Source organism: Hipposideros armiger, unplaced genomic scaffold (genome assembly GCF_001890085.2).
Source record: "Hipposideros armiger isolate ML-2016 unplaced genomic scaffold, ASM189008v1 scaffold_110, whole genome shotgun sequence".
NCBI lineage: Eukaryota > Metazoa > Chordata > Mammalia > Chiroptera > Hipposideridae > Hipposideros > Hipposideros armiger.
The window spans coordinates 318,325-342,276 of record NW_017731460.1 but is presented as its reverse complement, the minus strand read 5'-3'; the positions used below and the strand labels follow the sequence as shown (position 1 = coordinate 342,276).

At 48.3% G+C, this 23,952-nt stretch overlaps 1 protein-coding gene across 8 annotated transcripts in view; it reads right to left on the bottom strand.

Annotated features, from left to right (window-relative positions):
• The window catches only part of SLC24A1 (solute carrier family 24 member 1), a 28,537-nt gene extending 5,698 nt beyond the window's left edge, over window positions 1-22,839 (bottom strand). For 2 of the 8 annotated variants that reach the window (XM_019647275.1, XM_019647279.1), the window contains exons 1-6: window positions 22,686-22,838; window positions 19,102-21,127; window positions 8,970-9,023; window positions 7,507-7,615; window positions 3,510-3,596; window positions 2,413-2,510 (exon numbers count right to left, since the gene is read on the bottom strand). In XM_019647275.1, the coding sequence (XP_019502820.1) occupies window positions 2,413-2,510; window positions 3,510-3,596; window positions 7,507-7,615; window positions 8,970-9,023; window positions 19,102-20,997 (2,244 nt within the window). In that variant the 5' untranslated portion in view covers window positions 20,998-21,127; window positions 22,686-22,838. Of the gene's footprint in view, window positions 1-2,412; window positions 2,511-3,509; window positions 3,597-7,506; window positions 7,616-8,969; window positions 9,024-12,381; window positions 12,671-19,101; window positions 21,128-21,703; window positions 21,792-22,685 lie in introns of those variants that run through there. The other 6 variants (XM_019647276.1, XM_019647277.1, XM_019647281.1 and 3 more) reach the window with 6 other exon arrangements.
• Window positions 22,840-23,952: the final 1,113 nt, after the last annotated feature.

The following is a 23,952-nucleotide window of genomic DNA, read 5'->3' as shown; positions in this document are numbered from 1 at the left end:
TAGATACTATGCTTCCATTAAGGTTGCCTAATATGGCATATCTTTTCATGATTACATCATGAGTCCACTAAACTCCTAAACTGTTATGTTACCTTATATGTAAAATGATGATACCTATTTATTGAGGATTTTATGTGCCAGGTATCATAAATGGTATTAATAATAATAGCACTTCTGTTTCATAAATCAATTAATTTACGATATCGACAGAATTAAACCCATCTGACAGAGAAACTAGGGTACAGAGTAGTTAAATAACTTGCCCATGGTCCACACAATTTGTAACTGAAGGTGAGATTTAAATACAGATAGTCCAACTCTCAGCCTCTCAACCACCAAGCTACCCTGCTTTGCAGATGCCAAGACCAAAAGAGATCTTTAGTTCCCAAACCTCATAGTCTGGAGAGTTTATTAGAAATACAGGTTTCCTCGCCCCACCTGGACCAACGGAATCAGAATCTCTGGGATTGAAGCCAGGCATCTATTTTAACATTCTCACAAGTGCTTCCAATAGATAACATCTGCAGAGCAGTGTTTGAGAGCCGGGGGCTGACTCCATGTACTCTAAAAGCTGTTGACCTGAAGCTCCTCAGACTAGGCTCTCAACTAACCTATAAGGAGGTGCTGGTCTGATCCCTTGGACAAATGAGCCGTGTGCTCATGGAGTAGTCTTCTGTAACAAATGTCATGACACAGCCAACCCCCAAGGGCTGCTCAGTGACTCTCAGCTCTGACGTATATTAAAAGCACCTGGAGGCTTTAAAACATTCATGCTCAAGGACCCACCCCAGATAGTTTGACTTAACTGGTTGAGGGTGATGCCTGGGCCTTTTTAAAAGCTTCCCAAATTATTCTAATACGCAACCAGGGTCAAGAACTCCTGAAGAAGTCAAATATTAATACTTGTGAAGCTTTGCTTTGAATTGGGAATGAAGAGGGAAATTTTAGTCTGAAATAATTCCTGCCATCCCTCCCTGCCCCATCAGGAGAGAAGGCTTCCTGGAGGAGGTGACAAGCCATTTAAATCCATAGGTGTGGGAGTGTCTGCCCAGCCTGTACCCTCTTCTCTGAAAACTGTCACCCCTAATAATTCCTTCTTCCATGCTGGTGTCTAAGTACCCCCATCTTCCCTGCCACAGCTGCCTGGACACAGGCTGGCTCCCCGCTCCATGCCCTGGTCTGACGAGGAGCCAGTCACTGGTTAATCCCCCTTTGGCCTGGAGGACTGGGGTAGTGTTTTAGGGCTGTGTGTGCTAAATAAGGAAGCAAATGGAGCCAGGCCCAGGAGAGGCCAAGTGACAGAGCCTGCACACAGAGAGGGGGACATGAGGGATAGCAGGACATGGTGCGAGACGCCACCAGGGTCACAGATGCCTTCGCAGGCCTAGGTCGAGCTCCTTGTGCCACCAAGCTTCAATTCCTGCCCTGGGATTCCAGGAGCTACCTCTGCACCCTCTTAATCCCTTTCATTTGCGCTGTCTGTAACGGGTCTACTCAGGACACCCATGATACCATGATGATGTCTTCAACATTGAACCCAAAACTGTTGGTTTAAGGATGAGATATAATTGAGTGCTTCTGGGTGTCACATAAAAAGAACAAATAAACAGGGATGGAACTTGCAAACCGAATGCTTATTTACTGTCAGTCACTCAACTTATTGAGCACAGCTGTGTGCCAGGCCCTGCGTTTCTCTCTGTGGGGAGACAGAGACGATTCGGACTTGGATCCTGCCTTCAGGAACTAAGAGAGGCTCATAAACAGAGTGCAAGGAAGGCAGTGATAAGAGCCCTGAGAGAGGGACAGTGTACCCTGGGCATTCAGATTGGGGTGGGTGGGGGATCAGGGAAGCCTCAGGGCCAAGGAGGGGTTTGCACCAGCCTGCAGGGAGATCAGGATATATGGAGGGGGAAGGCATTCTATGCGGAGGAAACCACGAGGGCCTAGGCCTGGAGCTGGAAAAGCATGGAGACAAGAAGTCCTGTTTGGCGGAAGCATGGTGGAAGAAGAGGCTGTGAGGCTGTGAAGGCGTCGTCGTCAGGACTCAGGAAGCCCTATGGACAAAGCCGAGATGCCTTGGAGGGTTCCAAAGCCTTAACCCAGCGACCCTCCCCACTGCGTTTCGAGCTGAGTGGTCTCACTGTTGCTGACAGACCCCCTAACAGTTATTCCTTAAGATTTTACAGCATGTGATAACTGGCAACACATTCTCATATATATTATCTCACTCATACTAAGGTGTTAGGTGAATTAACAGGCCCCATGATGTATTTGATCTTCAGAGAAAGCGCAATGCTTACCCCTGAGGAGTGAACCTCAAATAGCATTTCAGACCTTCAGGAAGGAAGGATTTTGGTCAGCATTTCCTGGGCCTCTCAAATTCCTCCACCAGGGGAAGAGACTTGTGCCTACCTGACTGCCAGGACCCTCCTCCTGATCTCCCTTGATGTCTGGAGCAGGGGCTGGTGTGACCGTGACTGTGACCGCAGGGAGCGTGGCTGGCTCCTCCTCTTTGAAGGATAAACAGAAAGGGATAGGTCAGAAAAGTGCCAGGTTTTGAGGGCAGCTGGCAGAGACCAGTGTGAGTGGCTGCAGGGCTATTGGACTTGTCCACTTCAGGGTCTCAGATTTGTCTGGGGCCTTTCTTTGTTGATAGGAAAAGTAACATGATGTGATGTAACTGTTACTGCTCTGTCCACAGAGATATGTACAGATGAGAGGACAGCTGGGAAGTGGCCATCCGTGCTCCCCCTGTATTCACAGATATTTTTGTCCTGGCCAGTGTGGCCAAGGATACTATGAACAGCTTGGGCAACTGGAGCAGAGAAAGGCCAAAGCCCCAGCCCTTAGGGTCTGACCTTTCCCCTACCAACTGCCCAAAGAGGATCCTGATTATTTCAAAGGCAGCAGCTAGGAAGCCTTAGAAAGTCTGGAGAGCTGGGTTTAGGTATAGGCTCTCTCATTTCTTGGCTGTGTGGCTTTGGGCCAGTCACTTGACCTCTCTGAGCCTCCCTTGTCTACAGAATGGGGACAATGACTGCTGCTGTACCTCCTTCCAAGGATTGCTGAGCAGATTGTACAGAGCCACAGGGCAGTAGCTGTCTTACTTTCCCTGTCCCACTGCCACACAGATGCTGGACTTCTGGTTCACCAGACTCCTGGGAGGCTTCCCTCACTGGGGTTGCCGTCTCAGACCAAACCTTAGCACAACTGTCCTTTTGTAGAAGAGGCAGGATGAAGAAATAGAGTCTAATTTGGGATGAGATTTAGCAGAAAAAAAGTGGGTGTTCAATGACCTCCAGCCTGACTTTGCCTACCCCATTTATGGGGAGTGCAGAGGGAGCTGTATGGGACTGCCCTTGGGAACGGGGAGGCTGGGGTGCAGGGCAGTGCCAGACTGTGGCTTCAGCTGCCTGGCTGAGAGCATCCCAGAGGCCTGCCTCTGTCCCTGGCCGACAGGAGGGAGGGAGGTTGGCGGGAGAAACCTGTGGGTCTCGCCATCCTCTCACCTTCTGGTCTGCTCTCTGCTTTGGTCTGAGGTTCGGCTTCACCCTCCTGATTCAGGCTTTCCTCATCCTTGTTCCTGGAGGAGTGGGCTGCGAATGAGAAAGCAAACACATCTGGGACCACATATCCTCGCCACACCCTTCAGGTAGGCTGGTCAGCTGGCAGCCAGAGCAGCTGAGGTGGGTGGGGAGAGGCTGGCCTGGGCATTGTGATGTCTGGATTCCAGCCCAAAGAGGCTTCTTCACGGTGCCCAATTCCCAAACTTTTGTCTTCAACTCCCTTCACTGACACTAACTGGCTGTGACCTTGGGCAAGTCACCGCCCCTCTCTAGGCCTATTTCAAATAACATGTCTTGGGGGCAACAGATATTATTTATTTCCTTGGTGAGCTCAAGTGATGACTGCTCTGAGTGCTGAACTGAGGAGAATTCTCATCCAAGCTTGGTGGGAGAGGGCCATGATTGATCAGGGATGTCTGCAATGGGCAGAGAATGGAGACATAATGGGAGGGAGATGTTTTTGCCATCCGTGGACTAGATTATCTGCAAGGTCCTTTGCAGCTTACTTTCTATGAATCTACTAGAAGCTTTGCTATAACTCCAGGCCATGTTCATGAGCCTTTCCTCTCCAACGGGAAAGGGGAACTCGCTGCCCACCAAGCTCCCTGCCACACCCTGTTTGACCGCAGACACCTGGAACCAAGCAGGGCCTCCTTCCAGACCCCTGTGCACACACTTTGCCGGAGGCTCACAGAGTACTGTGCACACAATGGTGCTGCCCTGATTTCTAGGCAAGAAAAATGGGGAAGGCAGCTCTCTTTCGATGTGACTATGTTCCAGGCAACACGCAAGGGCTTTCCATGTGTGGTTTCAGGCTGGAGGCACAGAGACTGAGGTGCAGGTGTTCAGAGGTTCCTTCTCGCAGCCGTGTAGTCTGCGAGGGTGAGGACAATGGCACAAGTGATCGAACAAAGTGCCATGGAGTCTATTCTAGATTCCAGGCTGGCTCTGCCCTGAGAGCACTGGGTGACCTTGAAAAGCCTGTGTCCCCTCTCTCAGGCTCCGTGTCCCCTCTCTAAAAAGGCAACACCATGATATACCGAGAGCAATGATGTGGGGGTCCATGAGACAAAATAAACAAAAACACTTCAATTGCTGCAATTAGATATTGCTGTTAGCGTAGGTTCTAGAGCCAGGCAGCCTGGACTGGAACCCTAGTCCTGCCACTTGCCAGCCATGGGCCTAGCTGGGTGACTCCTTAGCCTCTCCGCACCTCAGGTTTTCATCTGTAACATCTTACAGAGTTGTCGAAGGAATAAATCAATTCATATGTGAATGTGCTTAAAACATGCCTGGCACCTAGAGAGCACTATGTCAGTTTTAGCTACGACAACAATGATGAATTGACAACAGTAGTTGAGAGCAGCTGTCCCACCCAGACTGCAGTGATGAGGCCCTGCATTCCAGAGCTTTTGGGTTAGAAGGGGACCCTGAAGACCCTCTAGTCCATAATCCAGGCAGACTGAGAAACCTAGGAATCTGGATGGAGCAAACTCTGCCTGGGTCCAGGAAGGGCAGGAAACATAAACAGGTCTGAAATTTCCTCCTCGCAACCTGACTCCTAAACTCTGAGTTGGTTCAGCTGCAGCCGCCTCTGGCAGCCAGCTCCATCCTGCAGAGCCACCAGTCTGGCTTATGTGGTCCCTTGAAGTGTCCTGGTGGGGCTGCCCAGGAGGCCCTCGTCAGAACTGAGATGGCAGGAGGCTGGCACTCCACAGCCTCCTTCATCCAGACAAGTCCAGTGCCCTTGGCCTTGATCAAGCACTGCAGTTTTCTGTTGAGCAGCACATAGCTGTTATCGAAGAAGGGCTCCCCTGGTTCCAGTCCTGGGGCTGACGGTATCTGCTGACTGTTGGCTGGAGGGACTGAAAAGATAACCAAGTTCCCCTTTCCTTTTCCTCCCTCCTCACACACCCTAACCTCTCATTTCCCATGCTACTGAGGAAAGCGGGTCAGGACCTCTCTCTGTTTCTCTCTGTCTCTGTGTCTATCTCTGTCTCTTCATCTCATACACACACACACACACACACACGTGAAATCACCAGAAGAGACCTGGGATTCTGGAGAGGTAAAACCCTTTCACAGAGTGAGAGTTTACATCATAGGTCAGCTCTGAGGAAGAATCGGAACACTGGGAAAGAGTGGAAACATCTGGACAGCCCTTTGGAAGCAGGCTATGGAAATACAAACATGGATCTGGAAAGTCTTGGGAACAAAGGCTTCATCACAGTCCCAGCCCCGCCTGGGTGGAATCTCGGGGTGGAGAATCAGGGTCCGCTTCTCTGGGCAGCGCTGCATCCTGGAGTATGTCAGCAGTTGTTCACAGTGAGGGCCGTTCCAGACCCGCCACACATGTGCACGATGGACCACGCGTGACTGTCTTCCCTCGGATGACGGTCACTGGCTCCCCCACAGCTTGTTGCCTCACATGGCCCCTCAGTTCTCAGCACAGCGGATCACCCGCTTAGTATCAATCTGCTTTGACGTCGGCCTGGCCTGGACATCACATAATCCTGTTAGTATAAGTAGGCCAGCTGGCGGCTGCTGGTCGCGAAGTGGCCCAGGCAGGGGCCCTGTGATCCCACTGAGGAGAGGTCTTTATCTAAAGGGCTTTGCCAGAGTCAGTGATTCCACGACGAGTGGCCAAGCATAACCCAGGGATACAGCTTCTTCATGATGCCCAGGCCTGGTCCGCTGCCAGCACTGATCACCCACAGGCCACCAGCTGCTGCGCCCTCCACTCTCAAAACCCCAGGGTACTGTTTTTCTGGAGCTGACACTTGGGGGTGGCCTCTCAATGTCTGCTAAGGCTCACCTTGAGGATTTTCTAAAGAAGGTTTGATCTCCTTGTCTTGGACCCTGCTTTTCACAGTATAATATACTTGTTTTAAACAACCAACAACCCAATATTGTGTCTGAAGAAGAAACTTCAGGGCCTGAGGAAATTCTGAGCCCCCAAAATTTGTCCGTGAGCCAGAAAGGTCAGTCAGGTAGTCCCTAGGGCTCATGAGTCTGTCTCTGGTGTCATATTCAGCTCAGTTCTCAGACCTTTTGCACAACTGCAACCCCAACCCCTTAGTTTCCATCCAAAGGTCAGCCTTCCCTTGATGGGCCTCCTGCCTGGGCTCTCAGTTCTGTAGCAGAGCCCCAGAGAAGGAGGGGCTCAAGGACAGCAGGTGCACACCTAAAGGGGCCTTTTGGGGGCCTGAGAATCATGTTGGGGGCAGCTCTCTGGGGAAGGGGGCCAGAAGGCAGGACTCGGTAAGACGGATGGTGAAAATCTCAGCGGCCCCCATCATTTGTCAAGTCGGACATCTGTACTTTGGATCCTCACCACCCTCAGAAGTGGTCCTGGCAGCTCCCAGGATGTCCTTTGGGATTCCTGGCTGGGGGAGGGGTTAGCAGGCTTCCTAGGACACCAGAGCTAAATACAGAACAAAGGGAGGTGCCGTGAGCTTCTGGCTGTGAGGCCCTACAAGAGGCACCCCCAGAAGCGGCCCTGGCCAGCCAGCCTGAGCCCAGCTGCCTGGCTGGAGACTCTGTGGGACACAGGGCTCAACTCCTGAGCGGTGAGCTTTGCAGGGAACTCACTGAGGGCAGCTCCAACACGGCCCCGTGCAGGGCACACCGCACTCAGGCCTCACTCACTGCAGGTGAACCGCCTTCGTTTTACAGGAGAGGACACGGAGGTAGGGAGATAGTGGGATGTGGATACCTGAGGACCTTAGTTCCTTGGGGCCCTCTCCTGGTCAGTGCCGTGTCTGGGTCTCTATCTACCCTGTCTGTTGCCCAGACGGACTTCACCATCCACTCTCTCCTCTGCTAACTCTCTCTTCCCACTCTCACCCTCACCCCACCCACTGCCTCCCACTTGTTGTCCTGCTGCAGGAGGGAAAGAGTGGACAGGGAGAGCACGCAGGCCTGGGGAGGCCTTGCTTACCTTCCCCCATAGGGTCCAGGCTGTGAAGCATGAGCCAGTAGATGGTGCTGCGGATGGTGCTGTTGTGCAGAGAGGCTGAGCTGCTCCCTCGTGTCAGCATGGACTGGAGCTGAGCAAGAGAGAGCAGCATGGGTCTCAGTGGGCCCCTGCCCGAGCCAGGGGAGGAGCTACCTGAGGACCTGGCATCCTCGCTTCCTTCACCTCAACCAGGAGAGTTACACTACTCTCTTTCTCAGCCTCTTCTCAACAAGTCCATGACTGGCTAATTCTACACACTGAATAATTCCCCAAGGTGTCAACAGGGAGCAGCAGACAATGTGTACTAAGGATAACACGTTACCAAGGGTTTGTCCATGCCCCCAGTACACCCTCCTAGAAACACACTCACCCACACACCACACAGTCAGACCCACTGCACATGGGCACAGCCCTTTGCAGTCCGCAAAAAGCATCCTGGTGCTTTATCATTGCCCCACTCCCAGAGATAAGAGGCTGTGATCCCCTTCTACAGAAAAAGGAAATGGAAACTCAGCGAGGCCAGGTGGCTTATCCAAGGTCGTGCGGGGTGTAAAGGAAAGTCATGACTAGCACCCAGGTCTTCTGATTCTCAGTCCAGATCTTATTTCTACACACGTACATGCTAAGGAGACCTTCACAGGCGCGCGCGCACACACACACACACACACACACACACACACCTGTAAGTGCACACACACAGATGTGACACACACGTAGACATAGCTACACATATAGAAACATTATTGGATTCACAAGGGAACATCCACAGACAGACCAACCCTTGCTCATCCCCTCCATCCCCACCTTTCGCCTTCCCCATCCGTCTGGCTCTGAACTCTTCTGCCATCTAGTGGCTGTGGCAACACTGTACTTTACAACAGGCCTTGGGATTTTCTTTGGATGCGGAGGCTTCGTTCAGGCCGAGCCCCTCCTCTCTAAGGTCCCCATACTTCTTCCCAAATATCCCATCGGCCAAAAGCAGCTAAGACACAGTTTTTCAGATGCCTCAGACTCCCCTGCCCCTTGGGTCCCTCCTATGGTTCTCTTAGAGCTGGGCACTCCTAAACCACAGGTAATTAGGCTTTTAGATCAATCATGGCATGTCGAGACTGTGATTTGGACTTGAGTTCATCTAGTCCAGTCATTTTACAGATGCAGAATCTAAGACCAAAAAAAAAAAAAAAAGAATCTAAGACCCAAGCCCACACCGCAAGCTAGTGGCAGAGAGAGCAGTGACACTCTAGATGTATCTCCCAAACCAGCACCTCCTCCAAGGCCACCTGAGGGTGAGAGTCCCCCTGGCAAAGGAGCTCACTCCTTCCCTGGCTCACCCTGGCAGCTTCCAGCCCAAGATCCCCGGCATCAGGGCCACAGTGCCCTGAGTCTGTGGCTGTCCTCTGAGACCCCACAGTGTCCTCACTGGGCAGGCTCCACATGGCACCCACCTTCAGCTTCTTGTTATCCTGTAGCTCATCCACCGCGACCGCCCCATCACCTGGCTGAAAACAGGGACAGGAGTCACAAGACATTCAGAGAAACCCTTGTTTTTTGTCCCTACTTCCCTTTCTCTCCAGGGAGCCCTCAGGATGGAAAACAGGAACACACCCAGAGGTAAGCTGGCCTTCCACAGCCTGGCTTCAGCCTGCACACATTATTCCCAGTCAACTGTGTCCACTCAGTATGGCCCAGTGACACCAGCTGTCCCTCAGTCCCTCAGAGGTGCCATCCTCTTCGCCCACCTTGAAACCCTCATCATAGGGTGCCCGTCTCATTTTCTTTTATAGATGTCTGTTCTTTTCCTTCATAGCACTTTCCCCAATTTATTTGTCTATTATTTGTATGTTAGCAAGCATGCAAATAAGTTGACTGCCCCACTAGCATCTCGAAGGTAGACTGCCTAGTTCATTCACCATGTGTGTCCAGCACAAAAACACTGCCAGGCACTTAGCAAGAGTTTGAGAAATATTTGTTAAATGAACGAACTGCCTTCTAAATATACCGAATCTATTCCAACTCCTATTCCCTTGTTCTTGCCTTTTCTCTATGCCTAAAATACATTCTCCATCCCTCTGTGTCTAGCAAATTTTCAGAAAATTCAGGGTGAATTCTTATATAAAGCTTTCCCAAATGGCCCCTTCCACCCCACCCTCATTTCAGCTCGCTATGATACAATTCTCTTTGAAAGCTGCAGAAAAATAGTGAGCACTTACTATGCAATAGTCATCACTCTGTGATCAAGTAAGTGCTAGTGTCCCAAGGAAGCTGTAGGGCAGCCAGCTGGGAAATGGGACAGCTGTAGAAAATCCCACATGAGGACACATTAAGCCCACAGTCCTTACTGTCGGGACCACCAGCTTGCCACTTTGTATTTACTGCCTTGCAATAAATACCATTCAAACTTTCTCAAAAAAATCATTGCGTAACTTTTCACATACATGAGTTGTCGACCCAGCTAGACTCCATTTTTTGCCATGCAATGAACTTGTGATACAGTCATGTCTGTTCTCCTAACCTGTTGCATAGTGTCTTGTACACAGTAGGTGTTCAGTGAAGGTGAACTGAATGAGTAGATACTCTCAACTGTCCTCGAGTGCTATCTCCAGGCATCAGGGTCACTAATGGCTACTCCCCCTCCTCCCCAGGTCACTGTCTTCACCTTCCCGCTGCCTTCCCCACCACACCAACCTCCATGGCCAGAATTAGAATGGGAATTGCTATACTCCCTTCTCTATTCAGCTCAGAAAATATAGAAAATACTGCCTGATCCAGGGCTACCCACCCACTTTGTTCATTCACTCAGTTTTTATTTCCTGAGCACCTGCTTGTTTACATGGCACTGTGCTAGTGCTGTAGGAATACAAAGATGTTTAGGACATGGATTCTATGTCTAGAAAAGAATTGAGACCAATGATAACAGAAACACATGACAAAGTAGAATGTGTTTTAAGAACTGAGGGGCATAGATAAAGGTGCCATGCTGGGATGGGCAAGGAAGGCTTTCAGGAGTAGATAGAATTTGGGTAAGCTGTGAAGGATAAGGGGAGGTTTGAATACTTGGATACACGCTGAATGAATGAATGAATGAACGAACAAAGGAACAAATAAATATACAAATGAATGAAACAGAGCAGAAATAACCAATGTGAATATGAAGGGGTGGTACTGTGGACTTTCTGAACAAATTCCCTGACTCATAACGAACCTGTAAGTTTACCGGGATATTGGAGTCTACAGCACTGACCCCCACTGGCTCACATCTCCCTATTTATCATGACCAACCCTCATCCAATGAGGTCTTCTTGGAGGTAAAGAACAATGAGGGGCCAGGCTACCCTTTGAGATGGCTGGTTCCATCCGCAGAGGGGCAGGAGAGACCACTTCTGTCCCATGATGCACACATCTAATGATTCCTCTGCCGTTCAGATTTATTCAAATCAAAATAACTTGTCTCTGGGATCACTGTTTATTGCACATATCACTAGCTTCTAGCTTCTAACCTCAACTCCATGAAATAAACAAGACTAGTATTATTGTTGCTATTTTGATAGGTGAGAAAACGGAGATGTAGAAAGTCTGTGGCATGCCCGCACTTACAAAGATAGTGATGACCCCGAACTCCTCATCTCCATTCAAGGTTTGTTTTTGTTTTCTTACTAAATCACATTTCCCAAGCACAATAAGAAAATGAGGTCAATTCTACATTCTCTAGTGGCTCTTTCAAATTATTGAGGTACATGGCCATGAATGTTTGTCTACATTAGAGTGTGGGTGATGGGTCTATTTATGGGTAGCAGAACCGGAAAGTAGGCGCTCTCAGAATAGCCCTTCTTACAAACACATTCCCTCATCCCCCTCCCACCACACCATTCTCCCTCCTTCACGCCTCATCACCCCACCTTGTCCTTCTCCTCATGAAAATTAGCAAAGGGGCTGAGGAAACTGAAGAGGGCATCTTCATGCCAGCCAAGCCACCAGCACCTGTGATGCATCTTCTCTGCTGAGAAGGAGCAATGGGAACTGTGCACAGAAACCTGGGGAGGCAAACATGGCAGCTCTTCAGGGGGCTTGTCCTCCTGAGCTCCAGTTTCTGTCTCCCACGGAATCCGATGATTAACTGGCCTCTCCCCTTCTAGACCATCCATGACAGATTTCCTGAATCACACATTTTAGTCTGTGATTTTTTAAAACACAGTCATTCCACAATATTTACTGAATCCCTGGTCTGAGTCCTGCCTTCACCCAGCTACACTCCGGTAGGGCACTCTTCCCTTCAGCCCTTCACTAAGTACAGACTTACACCCTGATCCACTCACCTGTCTAGGCTGGAAACCCAAAAGTCTACCCAAATTCCTTCCTCTCCCTCAAAGCCAACGTCCAATTAGTTCAGACCTTGTTCCTGAAAATCCTCAGATTTGGCCTTATCTCTCCATTCTCCTGCCTACAATCCTACAACAGCCGCCCGACTACTGACCTCTTCTGGTTCATTCTCCACTCCTCAGCCCGTGATTTTCTGAGCAAAGCACATCATGTCCCTCCCCTGCATCCTGGGGGCCCACTGTCCTCAGAAGAGAACCCTGACTCCTTGGCGGAACACACACCACAGCCTCCTGCTTATCTCCAGTCCAGTCCTGTCCCTTAGAAATACTATAGAATGCGAGCCACACACATAATTTTAATTTTTTTTGTAGCCACATTTTTTAAAAGTAAAAGAAACATGTAAAATTAATTTTAAAAATGTCCTTTGTTTAACCTACTATACAAAAAATATAATTCAACATAATATTTAAAATATTAATGAGATATTTTACATTTTTTTCATACTACACCTTTGAAACCCAGTGTGTATTTTATACTTACAGCACATCTCAATTCGGACTAGCCCATTTCAAGAGCTCAGTGGTCACATGTGGCTAGTGGCCATCCTCCCGGACAGTGCAGCTAGAGTCTCTTCATACTCTCCTTCTCCTGGCCTTTACGCATGCCTAGGAGACTCCCCACCCCTTCTTCGGTCAGCCAACCCCTGCTTGTTCTTCAGAAAGCCCTCCCTGACCTTGCGGTCTGTTGAGCTAGCCACTCTCTGCAGTACTACATCCCTTGGCACTTACCTGTATCAGTACACACGATACGGTAACTTAGTTTTGTCTGTCTTCCCCACTGAGAAAGGTTTACTGGGGAGCGGAGAAAGCTTAAACTTCAGGACCCGTCTCTCCCCTGCACAAACCCTTGCCAAGGCTTTGTATTTAATTTTGTAGCAATGGTTTTATATTTTTTTTCTTAGAGTGTCAGGCCCCACAAAACATGGATCAACTCCCACTCCTCTGCCAGGCTGAGATCCTTGGGGGCTGGGACAGTATACCCAGACCCTACACAGGCCTCATATAAAGGCATTCAATGAATGTTTGCCAAATAAATGAAAGTTGGGAGTTCTTTAGGGCTTAATCCTAGACTTTCTCTTCCTCTCTTTCCGAATAGCATTAGCCAGTCCTTGATTTTAATTATCATACATTTGTTGGTAATTCACAACTCTCTATGTCCTGCCCAGACCTTGCTCCTAAGCTTTAGGCCCATTTGTGCAACTGCCTCTTAGATATATCCACTTAAAGGTGACATAAGCACCAAAACTCACCATTCCAGAGTGAGAACTCAAGTCTCCCTAAATCTGTTCTTCCTCTAGCCTTGCCTTTGTCACTGGATGGCACCACCCTCCACCCTGCTGCTCAAAAACCTTGACTTCTCCTGCTCTCTTCCCCTCCACATCCACTTCATCACCAAGTCCAGATGATTTTGTATTCAAAACATCTCTCAAATCTCTCGAAAGATAGAAAGATAGATAGATAGATAGATAGTCAGACAGACAGGCAACCAGACTGGATGCCCACAGCAGCCTCCTAACTGGACTCCTGCCTCCATCCTTGTACACCTACAATTCACTTTCTACACAGCAGTTACGAAGTGGCCTTTTAAATATGGCTCCTCATTACAACATTCCCTATTGAGCTTCAGCTACAATCCAAACCCCGTATGTGATCCACGGGGCCCTACATAGAGCAGCTCCACCCTCCTCTCCAGCATTACCCTGTACCACTCTCCCCTTACTCACTAACCACACTGGCCTCCAATTCTCTCCTCTAAGACGCTGAGACTTTGCAAATGCTGTTTCATTTTCCAGAATTCTTCCCCATGGAACACGGGGTGTTTCCCCCACTCATTCTGCAGATCTCTACTTGGATTTCTCCTCCTCCAAGAGGCCTCCCCTGCTCTCCCTCACTAAAGGTGGCCCACTACCTACAGTCAGCCACTCTCTATCACATGCACTGTTTATTTCCTTCATGGCACTTGTCACACTCTGAAATTATCTTCTTATTTTATTTGTTTATCATCCATATGTCCACTCACCAACACTAAAAAAGTTTCTGTTGGATTTATGTTTCCAATTTATACGGGTGGCAGAGCATCTAGAAATCATGCTGTTCTTTGTAGAATACCATGAACATCTAATTTCATATTATTTCATATTATTTCATAATTTCATATTATTTCATAATTTCATATATTTAATCTCATATACACTAGGAGAAAATATACTGTGTTGCATGGATGCATGTAAAATCTCAACTATAAGCATACACACACCAATGAAAAAAAAGATATTGGATCAGGCATGATCAGATGTTTGAGTTTTTCTGTTAATATTTGTCTGCTTCTTATGCATTCACTTTGTCATCTAATAGTACCCACTAGCAGGGGAACACTAAAAGCTTAAGAAAATTTTACAAAGGAAGAAAGCCTTTAAATCGAGAATTATGTTCTTACCATCTTTTCCTGACAGCTTGGGGGGAAGCTGACTTATTCAAGGAGTTAAAGGAGGGAACCCCTCAGCCCAGCCTAAGATGGGCTCTTGGAGAGCACAGTGAGTTCCCTGCAGCCCAGCCTGGGCGGAGCCCACAGGCAGAAAGGGCCACGGTGGCTGCTGCTTGTCCACACCCTCCCTGTCTCCACAGCAGACAGCTGGCAGGACAGTAACTGTCAACCCTGACAAGAAACCTAAGGAGGCACCAGGTTTGTCTGCTTGGGGGTCCTGTTGGTTGGTTTAATAAACAATCCCACCAGGAAGAAAACAGCCCCAAATGCATTTAGGAAAGAGGGGCAATTTGCCTCCAGAGTTTCACATTCTGAAGTACTTTGGGGGCAGAATGTGGGTACGGGGTTTCCCAAGGGGCCCAGAGCAGACTCATTCCCTGCCTTGCATCCCTTCCCATCACTGGCACCCCATGGGAATGCCTTGCCAATCAGTGTCTCATGCAAATGACTGGTCCTTCCTGGCTAAGCTCATAACTCTAAAGAAGGGCTCACTGTCCCTCCAAAACAGGTAAGAATTTCCATTTAGCCAGGCTAGCTGTATGTTGGCTTTCTGTGAGTATGCATGGTCAGGGCATGTTGGATAGGCATCATTTTTGGCCAGGACAAATACACTGAGAGCTGCAAACTCAGGTGTAAAGTTTCAGAGCAAACTAAGTCAGACTGTGTTGGGAACTATACAAACATTTACCATTTCCTTATTGGGGTAATTTCTTAAACCAATCAATACATGTCAAAAATCTCTAAAAATAGCTACTATGTGTCTGTCAGCTGCTACATCATTTTTTTTCCTGAAAATACTCTTAAGTAAATTCTGATTAGACTCATTCCCCCCAAAATTTTTATCCTGGTTCTAGATGATCAGAGCAGAATAAAAAGTAAAGTGAAAGGTCTTCCAGCTCATAAACTCCACAGATACAAGTTGGGTGCATATTCAGTAGGAAAATGAATCCTCTGCTGATCTTACGTCTCCAAGTTGTTCAGGTAGGAAAACACCTGTGAGTACGTTGCTCTTAGTGACAAACACCACGTGGCCACTCTCGTTCGTTTACATCCTGTCTGTGACTGCTTTCACACAACAACGGAGTTGAGTGGCTGTGACAGAGATTGTATGGCCTGCAAAGGCTAAACTATTTACTATCTGGCCCTTTACAGTAAAAGTCTGCCAACTCCTGCATTAGTTCATCTCATTTACTTTACAGATGAGCAATCTAAGGTCTGGATGAAAAGCAAAGTGACTTTGTAGCACTTAGCACAGTATTCCCTTTTATTATAATTACTCTTGTCTATGCCTGTCCCTTCTACTGGAAGGGACACACTTTTTTTATTTCCCACGCTGCTTTTTATTGAAGTTCTTAATAATAAAGATTCATTGACTTGCCCGGGGTAACAGGGCTAGTGAGCAGTAGAGCCTGGGTTGAAATCCAGATATACAGATTCATGAGTGTAAATTTGGCTGAGCTAATTATCCTCTCTGAGCCTCAGTTTCCTCATCTGCAAGATGGGGATAACAATCTATTCCTTGTAGGGTGTTTATGAGAAGCTGGTAAGATCACGTATGTATGGAATAGGCCCTCCATCAGGATGGATTCCCTTCCCCACTCCTTTCTCTCGAAACGGTTAGGGTTCCCTGAGGAAACTGAACCAAATAGTTATAGAGCTTTTGCTAGAGCTGAGACCCTGGGCTCGGCCCTTTGGGAAATACGAAGACTGTTTCCCCATTTAATGACAATGATGAGCTACCCGCTCCGTACCTCACCCCAGGCTGGCAACAGAGGAAGACAGTGTCTTTCTTGCTCCTGTTCCTCTCCAAGATGGAGTGCATCCCATTGCCCTCCACGTCTCTTCCCACCGCTTAGACTCCCTGAGCAGCTGTGGCTCTGACCTCACCTCCCAACCAGCCGCCCTGGCTCTCTGCCGCCCAGTCTGGCCTTGCCCCCCTTCTCTCTGACTTCCTCACCTTCAGGGCATGGCTGATTCAATGAGCCCAGTTTCTACAGCCCCCCTGCCTTCCTGAGGTGATGCTCCAAGAAGGGACCCATTCGTCAGGAAGAGGTAATAAGTCATAAAAGTGAGGGGGCAAGGCATATTCATTTCCATAGTTAAAGTAAAATAATTTACAGGGGTGAGTACACACAGTTGCATAAACCGCCAAAAATGAATACCAACAGTTTATCAGAGCAAAGATCGGGTTTTTACAGGATTGCCTTATGAATTCAAACCAGAATGGTTTGCCCTCAGCCTGTCAGTGGAGTGCAGGACAACTGATCTCCCTCTAACCAGACCAGAGGTCTTAGCTAGCTAAACACAGAAATGGAGTACAAGCAAAGGCAATTCTTTCTCTCTTTGGCTATAAAAAAACGTGGGGTGAAACTGCAAATCCAGATAGTTGTTTTTAAAAAATTCAAAACAGCTATTGTTCTTGAGTTACTTGGACTAACTTTCAGCAGGCAGTGGTTAGTGCTAGAAAGTCCTAACTATAGGTTTTTCACTTGAAATATAGATTTGCTTTCAGGTATAGCCAGGAATTCAATCTGCTTTTAAAAGTAATGTTGTTAATTAAAAATCATCCTGGATTGAGGGCCGGCCGAGTGGCTCAGTTGGTTAAGAGCTCGCTCAAGAGTTTGAGCTCTGAGCAACAGTGGTTCGAGTCCAGCCCGAGCTGAGCAGCCGCTAAGCTGCCAATAGGTAGCAGGATGGCTCAGCTAAAAAAAAAAATAAAAAAAATAAAAAATAAAAAAAAATCATCCTGGATCTGTTCCAACAAATAGCTAGGAACAGAGTTGTAATAAGCACCTCTCTCACTGGTTGCCAAAGAGCTGCTATGAAGCCCTTGAAGAGTCTCTTAAGTAGGTTACAAGTTCTCTTTGGAAATCATGATTATACTTCACTTGCTTGGCAAGCTTTGCTTTGATGGTCTGGCTCTGACGAAATGGAAAATTCAGAACTTGTAGAGTTTAAACAGAAACAGAATGACTATGAAGGACTGGGAGGCAAGTCAGAGGCATTTTGAAAACTGCTGCCTGATGTCTACCAAGCAGTAGATGCTTTTCTCAGAGGAGGGCACCAGGCTTCATGGCCACCCTCATCAAGGCCTGCCTGAGAACATTAGGAAGGAGGCCTGTTTCTTCACAGGAAGCGATGTAACTCTGAGCCTCCCTTCCTTTTTTAAGCCTCTGGCTTCATGGAGCAGTAGTCTGGTGGGAAACAGCCCTGATGGGGGAGTTAGGCTACTGGCTTCCAGTTCTTACATCTGCTGGCTGTATTACATTGGGCAGTACATTTCTCCTTTTTGGGCAATCTGCAAATAGGGCATTTAGAGCTCAGTTGACCAGATCAAATAACCACCGTGCTGGGCCTGCCAGAACTGAACTTAGTTGGACACAGGACATTATCAATGAGTGTTAGAGCTAGACAGGACCTTTTGGTAATTAGCTGGACCTTGTCATTTCCCCCAGAGAAGAACAGGAACCTGTGCAAGGTCACACACAGTCAGTTAAAGGCAGAATCAGATTAGAACCCAGGTTTCCTGACTCTCAGTTCCGTGCTCCAACCACATTATCTCAATAGAGGAAAAATTGAGGGTTGCTAGATGGAAGGGGATTGGGGATGAGGGAGAAGGTGAGGGGGGGAAAAATCCTAAATGAAGTACACTTCATCTCCTTCACATCATATATCTTCCAGACATGTTGCTGAGTTTGTTCTCCGTCCTGCCTACTCATCAAAACTGCTCTGGATTAAGTAGCTAAGTCTTTCCACTCTTTGCACGCAAAATTCTGCTTGCACCAGTGGCTTCTCTGAGACCTGAGACAGGCAGGCTATGAGCCAAACTTTGCCCAAGCTCAGCCTTTAGAAGCAGGAGAGAAATGGGGTCTGGGTTCCCTAGGGTGCCCTCACTTCAGACTCTCAAGGAACAAACAACTTTGAGATGAATTTTCAGACATCACTTCCCCAATTTAATCTTCCAGATTATTGAATCATGCAATAAATTTAGTAGGACAGAGAATTTCTGGGAAAGGAACTTTGGGGCCAGGAGAAAGCCCCAGGGATAGAGAGACTGGTGTCTAGTCTCCAGTCAGAGCAGAGAGAGGGCTCTGTACCCAGGGCTGGTGTGACTGGATAAGTGCAGCTCCTATCTTCTCCAATATTTTAAAAACAAAACCAAACCAAAAAGAATGCCTCCCCCCCTTTTCAGACCCCATCTAAGCCACCAGACCCTCCAAGTCTGGAATGTGAGCAAATGAGATTAAATGAAATGAGGGTGCCAGAGAAACCCTAAACACCATGCACATGGAAGAGATTCTTGTTTTTCTCTGCCTGGTATCTCCTTGGACATTTTCCAAAGCGCAGCTCAAATGTCATTTCCAAGACCCAGTCAGACCAGACTGGGTTCAAATCCTGGCTCTACCGCCCATTTGCTGTGTGACATTGAACAGGTGGTTTAATTCCATTAGGCCTCAGTTTCTTCCCCTGCCAATGAGGGATCATAATGATAACCATTTTATAGGGTGACTGGGAGATAAACCCAGGTCACTCCTGGAAAGGCCCCAGCATGGTGCCTGACAGAGCAGAGGACTCTAAATGTTGAATGAAGAGCAAGGGAACCAGAGCACCCATCTCTTGAGGTCTGACCCAGCACTTTCCACTCTTCGGTCCCTGCCTTCCCTTCACCCTTTTGCCCCATAGGGGCTAAAGAAGCCTCAGCTGGCCTGTCCTTACCTTGGTGAGATCCCCTAGGGCCATGACCTTGGCCCCCGGCCTCCTGCTGAGCTGCTCCTTCACCCAGAGCTCCAGCTTCTTGTTCCACTTCATGGTGAGCACATACAAGGCATAGGCCAGCAGCAACATCAGGCTCTCCCACCAGAGAATCAGGCTGTCCAGGAAGAAGAGAATGAGCATCATCAGGTCAACGATGTAGAAGGAGACGTCACGGAACAAGGGCCACCAGGTGAGGTGGAGGATCTCCCGGGAGAAGAGGGCACAGGTGCCGATGACAAAGAGGATGTTGAACACAGCAGAGCCCACGATGGTGCCGATGCCCACGTTGCTGTGGGAGATGAAGACGCCAATGAGGGAGGTGAAAAGCTCAGGGGCAGAGCCTCCAGCGGCCATGAATGTGGCGCCTGCCACATCCTCAGAGATCTGCAGCTTGTCTGTGATGACACCCAGGGCTGGGACAAAGTACTCATCACACACGATGGCCAAGGCCACAAACACGTACATCATGCCAAAGATGTGCAGGACCACCCAGCCCTGCTGCCGCTCCTCCACGCTGAACAGGTCTAGGGGGTACTCTGCCTTGGGGTGGTGGTCTGGCCAGCTGGGGGGCAGTGCTGAGGGACTGGGGCTGGGCGCCTCTGGGAGGAGGGCCGTTGTCAGGCTCGGGGAGGGGGTAGTGGGTACAGCTGGGGCTCGCTCCACAACCACACAGTGACGGGCCTGGGTGGTGGGATTTGCCTTGATGTGGGGGGTTGCTGAGATGCTGGGTGCTGTGGATGGTTTCTTCGCCAGCTCCCAAAAGGTGGCTGAGGATATTCCAGTGGTTGGTGCATTAGTCCTGAATGAGGGATTCCTAACCTTCCAGGCAGCAGTAGAGGCTCTGGTTTCTGCTGGGCTGCTGCCTGTCATGGTGCTAATTGTCACTTGCCCCTTAGAGATGGCTACAGTGTGCACCAGGGCTGTTTCCTGGGGAGTTTTCAGGCTGTTCTTTCCCACTGACTCACGGGGGTTGGTTGAGCTGTTATTGTCCACTCTTCTGGGTGTAGTCAGGGTGTTCTTCTCTACCGTACTCGGAGAAGTCAAGATGTTTGTTTCTGTATCATTTATCAGGAAAATTTGGGTGTTTTCAATTATTCCCTTGAGAGTCGTTGGGGTGGTTTCTTCCACTATTCCCTTAGAGGGGTTGGTCTCCAATATTTTGTAGGTTGCCACAGTTTCATTCTCTCTCACTGTCGTTCTGGGGGTGATCCCTTGGCTCCTTGTCAATGTCATGAATGTGGATGGGCCATAATTGTTTACTATTCTACCAAGTGGGGATGGGGTGTATTTTTTTACCTTTCCCCTGGCTTGAGTTGGACGGTAGCTCTTCATTTCTCCCCTGGGTATTGTTGGGGTATAATTCTCTACTGTTGATCTGCTTGAAATTGGGATGTAGTGATTCAGTACTCCACGGGCTGTGGTTGGGATCTTTTCCTTCACTCTTTCTGTGCCTGCTGCTGCTGGGCTATAGTTATTTTTGGGTGTTGTTAGAGAGATGTTGGGCGCTGTTCTGGGTGTACTGGGGATATTCTCCATTGTTATGCCACGTATTGCTTCATCCCTGCCCACTGTGGTTTGGGGCACCAGTGTCTCACCCTCCATTTCAGGGCTAGCTTTTGGAGGGTCACTGCTCACCATCATCATCTCATTGTTGGAAAGGTCCCGGCTGGCCAGTTTTACAGGGTGTTGGGAAGAGACTGCTGCCCACCGTGTAGGGAGGCCCCAGGGGCTCCTCAGGTGCTGATAGGTGGAACCAATGATCAACATGCCCATCAGGAAGAGGAAGCGACTCCAGTGAAGCCGTTTGGGCCGGAGTAACCGCCTTTCCTGCACCCCCATCCTGATCCATTTCCCCATGATAGCCAGTTATGCCAGGTTACAGAAGGCTTCTCATTCTGTCCACTGAAAGACGGGGGCTGATCTGGGATTCAGTTTGGTGATCAGGGAAGATTTTTCCATGAAGCCCAACCAAGAGATATCTACAAACCTAGAGGGGAAAAATAAAAAAAGGTTACTTGCCTCTAAGAGGAAAGTTGAGATCCACCAAATCCTCATCTAGACAGAGTGACAATTCATGCAGGGGCCTTTATGGTGGAAAGCAGAGGGAACAAAACTTCCTCTGCCCCTGCTCCAGCGGGCAATGCCAGCTGATTGGGAAAAGAGCAACTAGGGGTCCTCTGTGCTGTGTAGGCATGCCAGCCCTCCCTGGGCTCCCTGCCAAAGGTCTGCCACCATTTCTCAGGTCCAAGCCTGAGTTGCTGGGAACTCAGTCATCCATAGTTGGTGCTCCAGGCCACAGGTCTCACCTTATCAAAGGCAGAATGGAGGTAAGAAGGCGTGGTTTTAAGCTTTAGACAAAAAGAGGAAGAAGTGGAAGACAGAGGCAGAGATATCAAGGTTTCATATACATTTTTTTCCACCTGACTTAAAATGATTCCCCCATATCACCCAGAGAGGACAAAGCTTAAAAGTTAAGGTCATGAGGCTTCCAAGACAGTGTTGTGTAGTGGGAGGAACACTGAGAATGGAGTCAAAAGCCTGGGTTCTCTGCTCTGCTGCTTACCAGCTGTGTCACCCTGGACAGGCTGAGCCTCAGTGCAGCATCTGTGAAACAGGCATGATAACACAAGTCGATGATGCAAAGACGATCTCTGGAAGGACATCCGGAGAAGGGAATTTAAAAGCCAGGGGTCAAGAGGAGACTTATTTTTCAGTATATCTTATTGTTCAGTTTAACCATTTAATCTTTTCATTAATACATGTTATATTTTAAATTTAACAATAGTAGTGTAATAACAAGACCTAGCTATGTAAATAGTAATAACAATACCTATGTCACAGGAATGCTGGGAGAGTAAAAAGGTCTGTGAAAAACACTGTACAGAACCCACATAAGGGTTATTTTACATAAGGGCACAAGAGGAAAGAACATGAAAGACCCTCAAAGAATTCTCCATTTATAAAGAAGGGCATTGAGGCCCAGCCCAAACAAATATTTATTAAATCTCTAATCATTGTCCACAGATTATTACAAAACAATAACTAGAAATGATTGAATTTGCATGTGAAGAAATCTATTAGAAGTGAGATGAGTAAGCCATAGAATCTTAAGTTGTTAAAGGTAGAAGGAGTTACTGACACAGTTTAGTGCAACTCCCCATCTGAGACATGGAAGAAACTGAGGTCCAGAGAGATGTAACTTGCTCAAACAAAGCTAGTGAGTAGCAGTGCAGGTGAGCTTTCCATTGCCCAATCTTTCCAGCACACCACACTAATTAGCAATGCAAATGCAATTGTCTTAAACAGCAAAAGAGGGACAAGCAAAAAGAGAACTAAGGAATACGTGAATTTCCTTCTTTGTCCTTGATTCCTATAATTGTCTTTCCACTATCTCCTTGTCCACCCTGTCTCTTGCCATAAACTCAACATTTTGAATCTCCTAAAGAAACTTCGGAGGGTCTCTCTCTTTCTGGTGTGCCTGTGTTATGTAACAGAGCTGAGCTGGCACCCCAGTTGATCCCTCCTACCTAATCACATCATTTTACCTTCAAACTTGGACAGCGGGGTATCTTCTCAGTTCTGGAAACTTGTCAGAATCCAGGGTCTCAAACAGTGGGTCTGAAGCTGGACAACAGGGAACACCCCATTCTCCTGTCCCAGCTCTCCTATGGGATCCTAATTCAAGGCAGGGTCGGGTGTGAAGGGCATCACAGGGGAAGAATATCCAATCCTTACTAATACCCACCTCTAAGAAGCTTATGGCGTATTGTACAAGTTCTGGGTCCCAGTGCCTCTGCCAGAGCCTGAGCGTATGGGCCTTCCACCAGGGACATGAATGGGCTCTCCGTGGGACCCTGTAGTCAAGGGGGGAACTCACGGAGCTTCTCAAACTTGCTTCTAAGCTCTGGAAATGAAAGGTGGTCCGGGGTTTCCATGCTTATGAGAGGGTGGGGGTTGGGGAGNGTGGGGGAGGTGTGGGGGGGATTCCGAATTCGCTCTGTGGGAACCAAGAGAAAGTGCCTGAGGTTTAAGAGATCAGAAGACCGCAGTTAGCACCAGGCTCCCTTTGCTACTGTGTGATTCTAAATGTAATCTACATGTAAATATGGAGATAATAATACCAGCCCTACCTATTTGTAGGGTGGATGTGAGAATCAAAATTGTATATGAGAGAATATCTGCTCAATTTTGCTATGAACCTAAAATTGCTCTAAGAAATAGTCTATTTTCTTTTAAATGAGGGAATGTGAGGAAAATACAAACTTCAAGCATTTCACACATGCAAAATATTTTTTTAGGCCTAAGGGAAATCCTTGAGGGAGAGGGAGGGACAGATCTCTTCAGCACAGGCTGGAACATCCCAAGATACCCGAGGAGTCGTGCCTCCGGCTCAGGGTTGTAACCGATGGAAGTGGGAGTAAAGTGAGGCAATGGGGTCTCATGATCCTACTCAAAGACCTGGGGGCCATTTCAGTCATTCAGCTAACTCTGCCTGATACTTACTGATTGCTCCTTTCTCCCCTCCCTGTTTCCCACAAGGTACCTGGAGAGCATGCTTTTTTTATTCCCCGCCCCCCCCTCCCCGAGTAAGAAGGTACCCAGCTCCCCCTACTGAAGCACAGAGGTGCCTCCCCCTATGGAGGAGCTATCTTCATCTCTGGGTGTCCTGGGGTCACTCTGGATGGTGGAAGCCTGGGTAGAAGGGCTACCTCTGCAATTACCCCATCCTTGCCTTTAGATTCCTACAGACAGGACCACATTTAGTTACTTCCCCTCTCATACCAACTGTTGAGCACAGTCTCACTCTGGTCC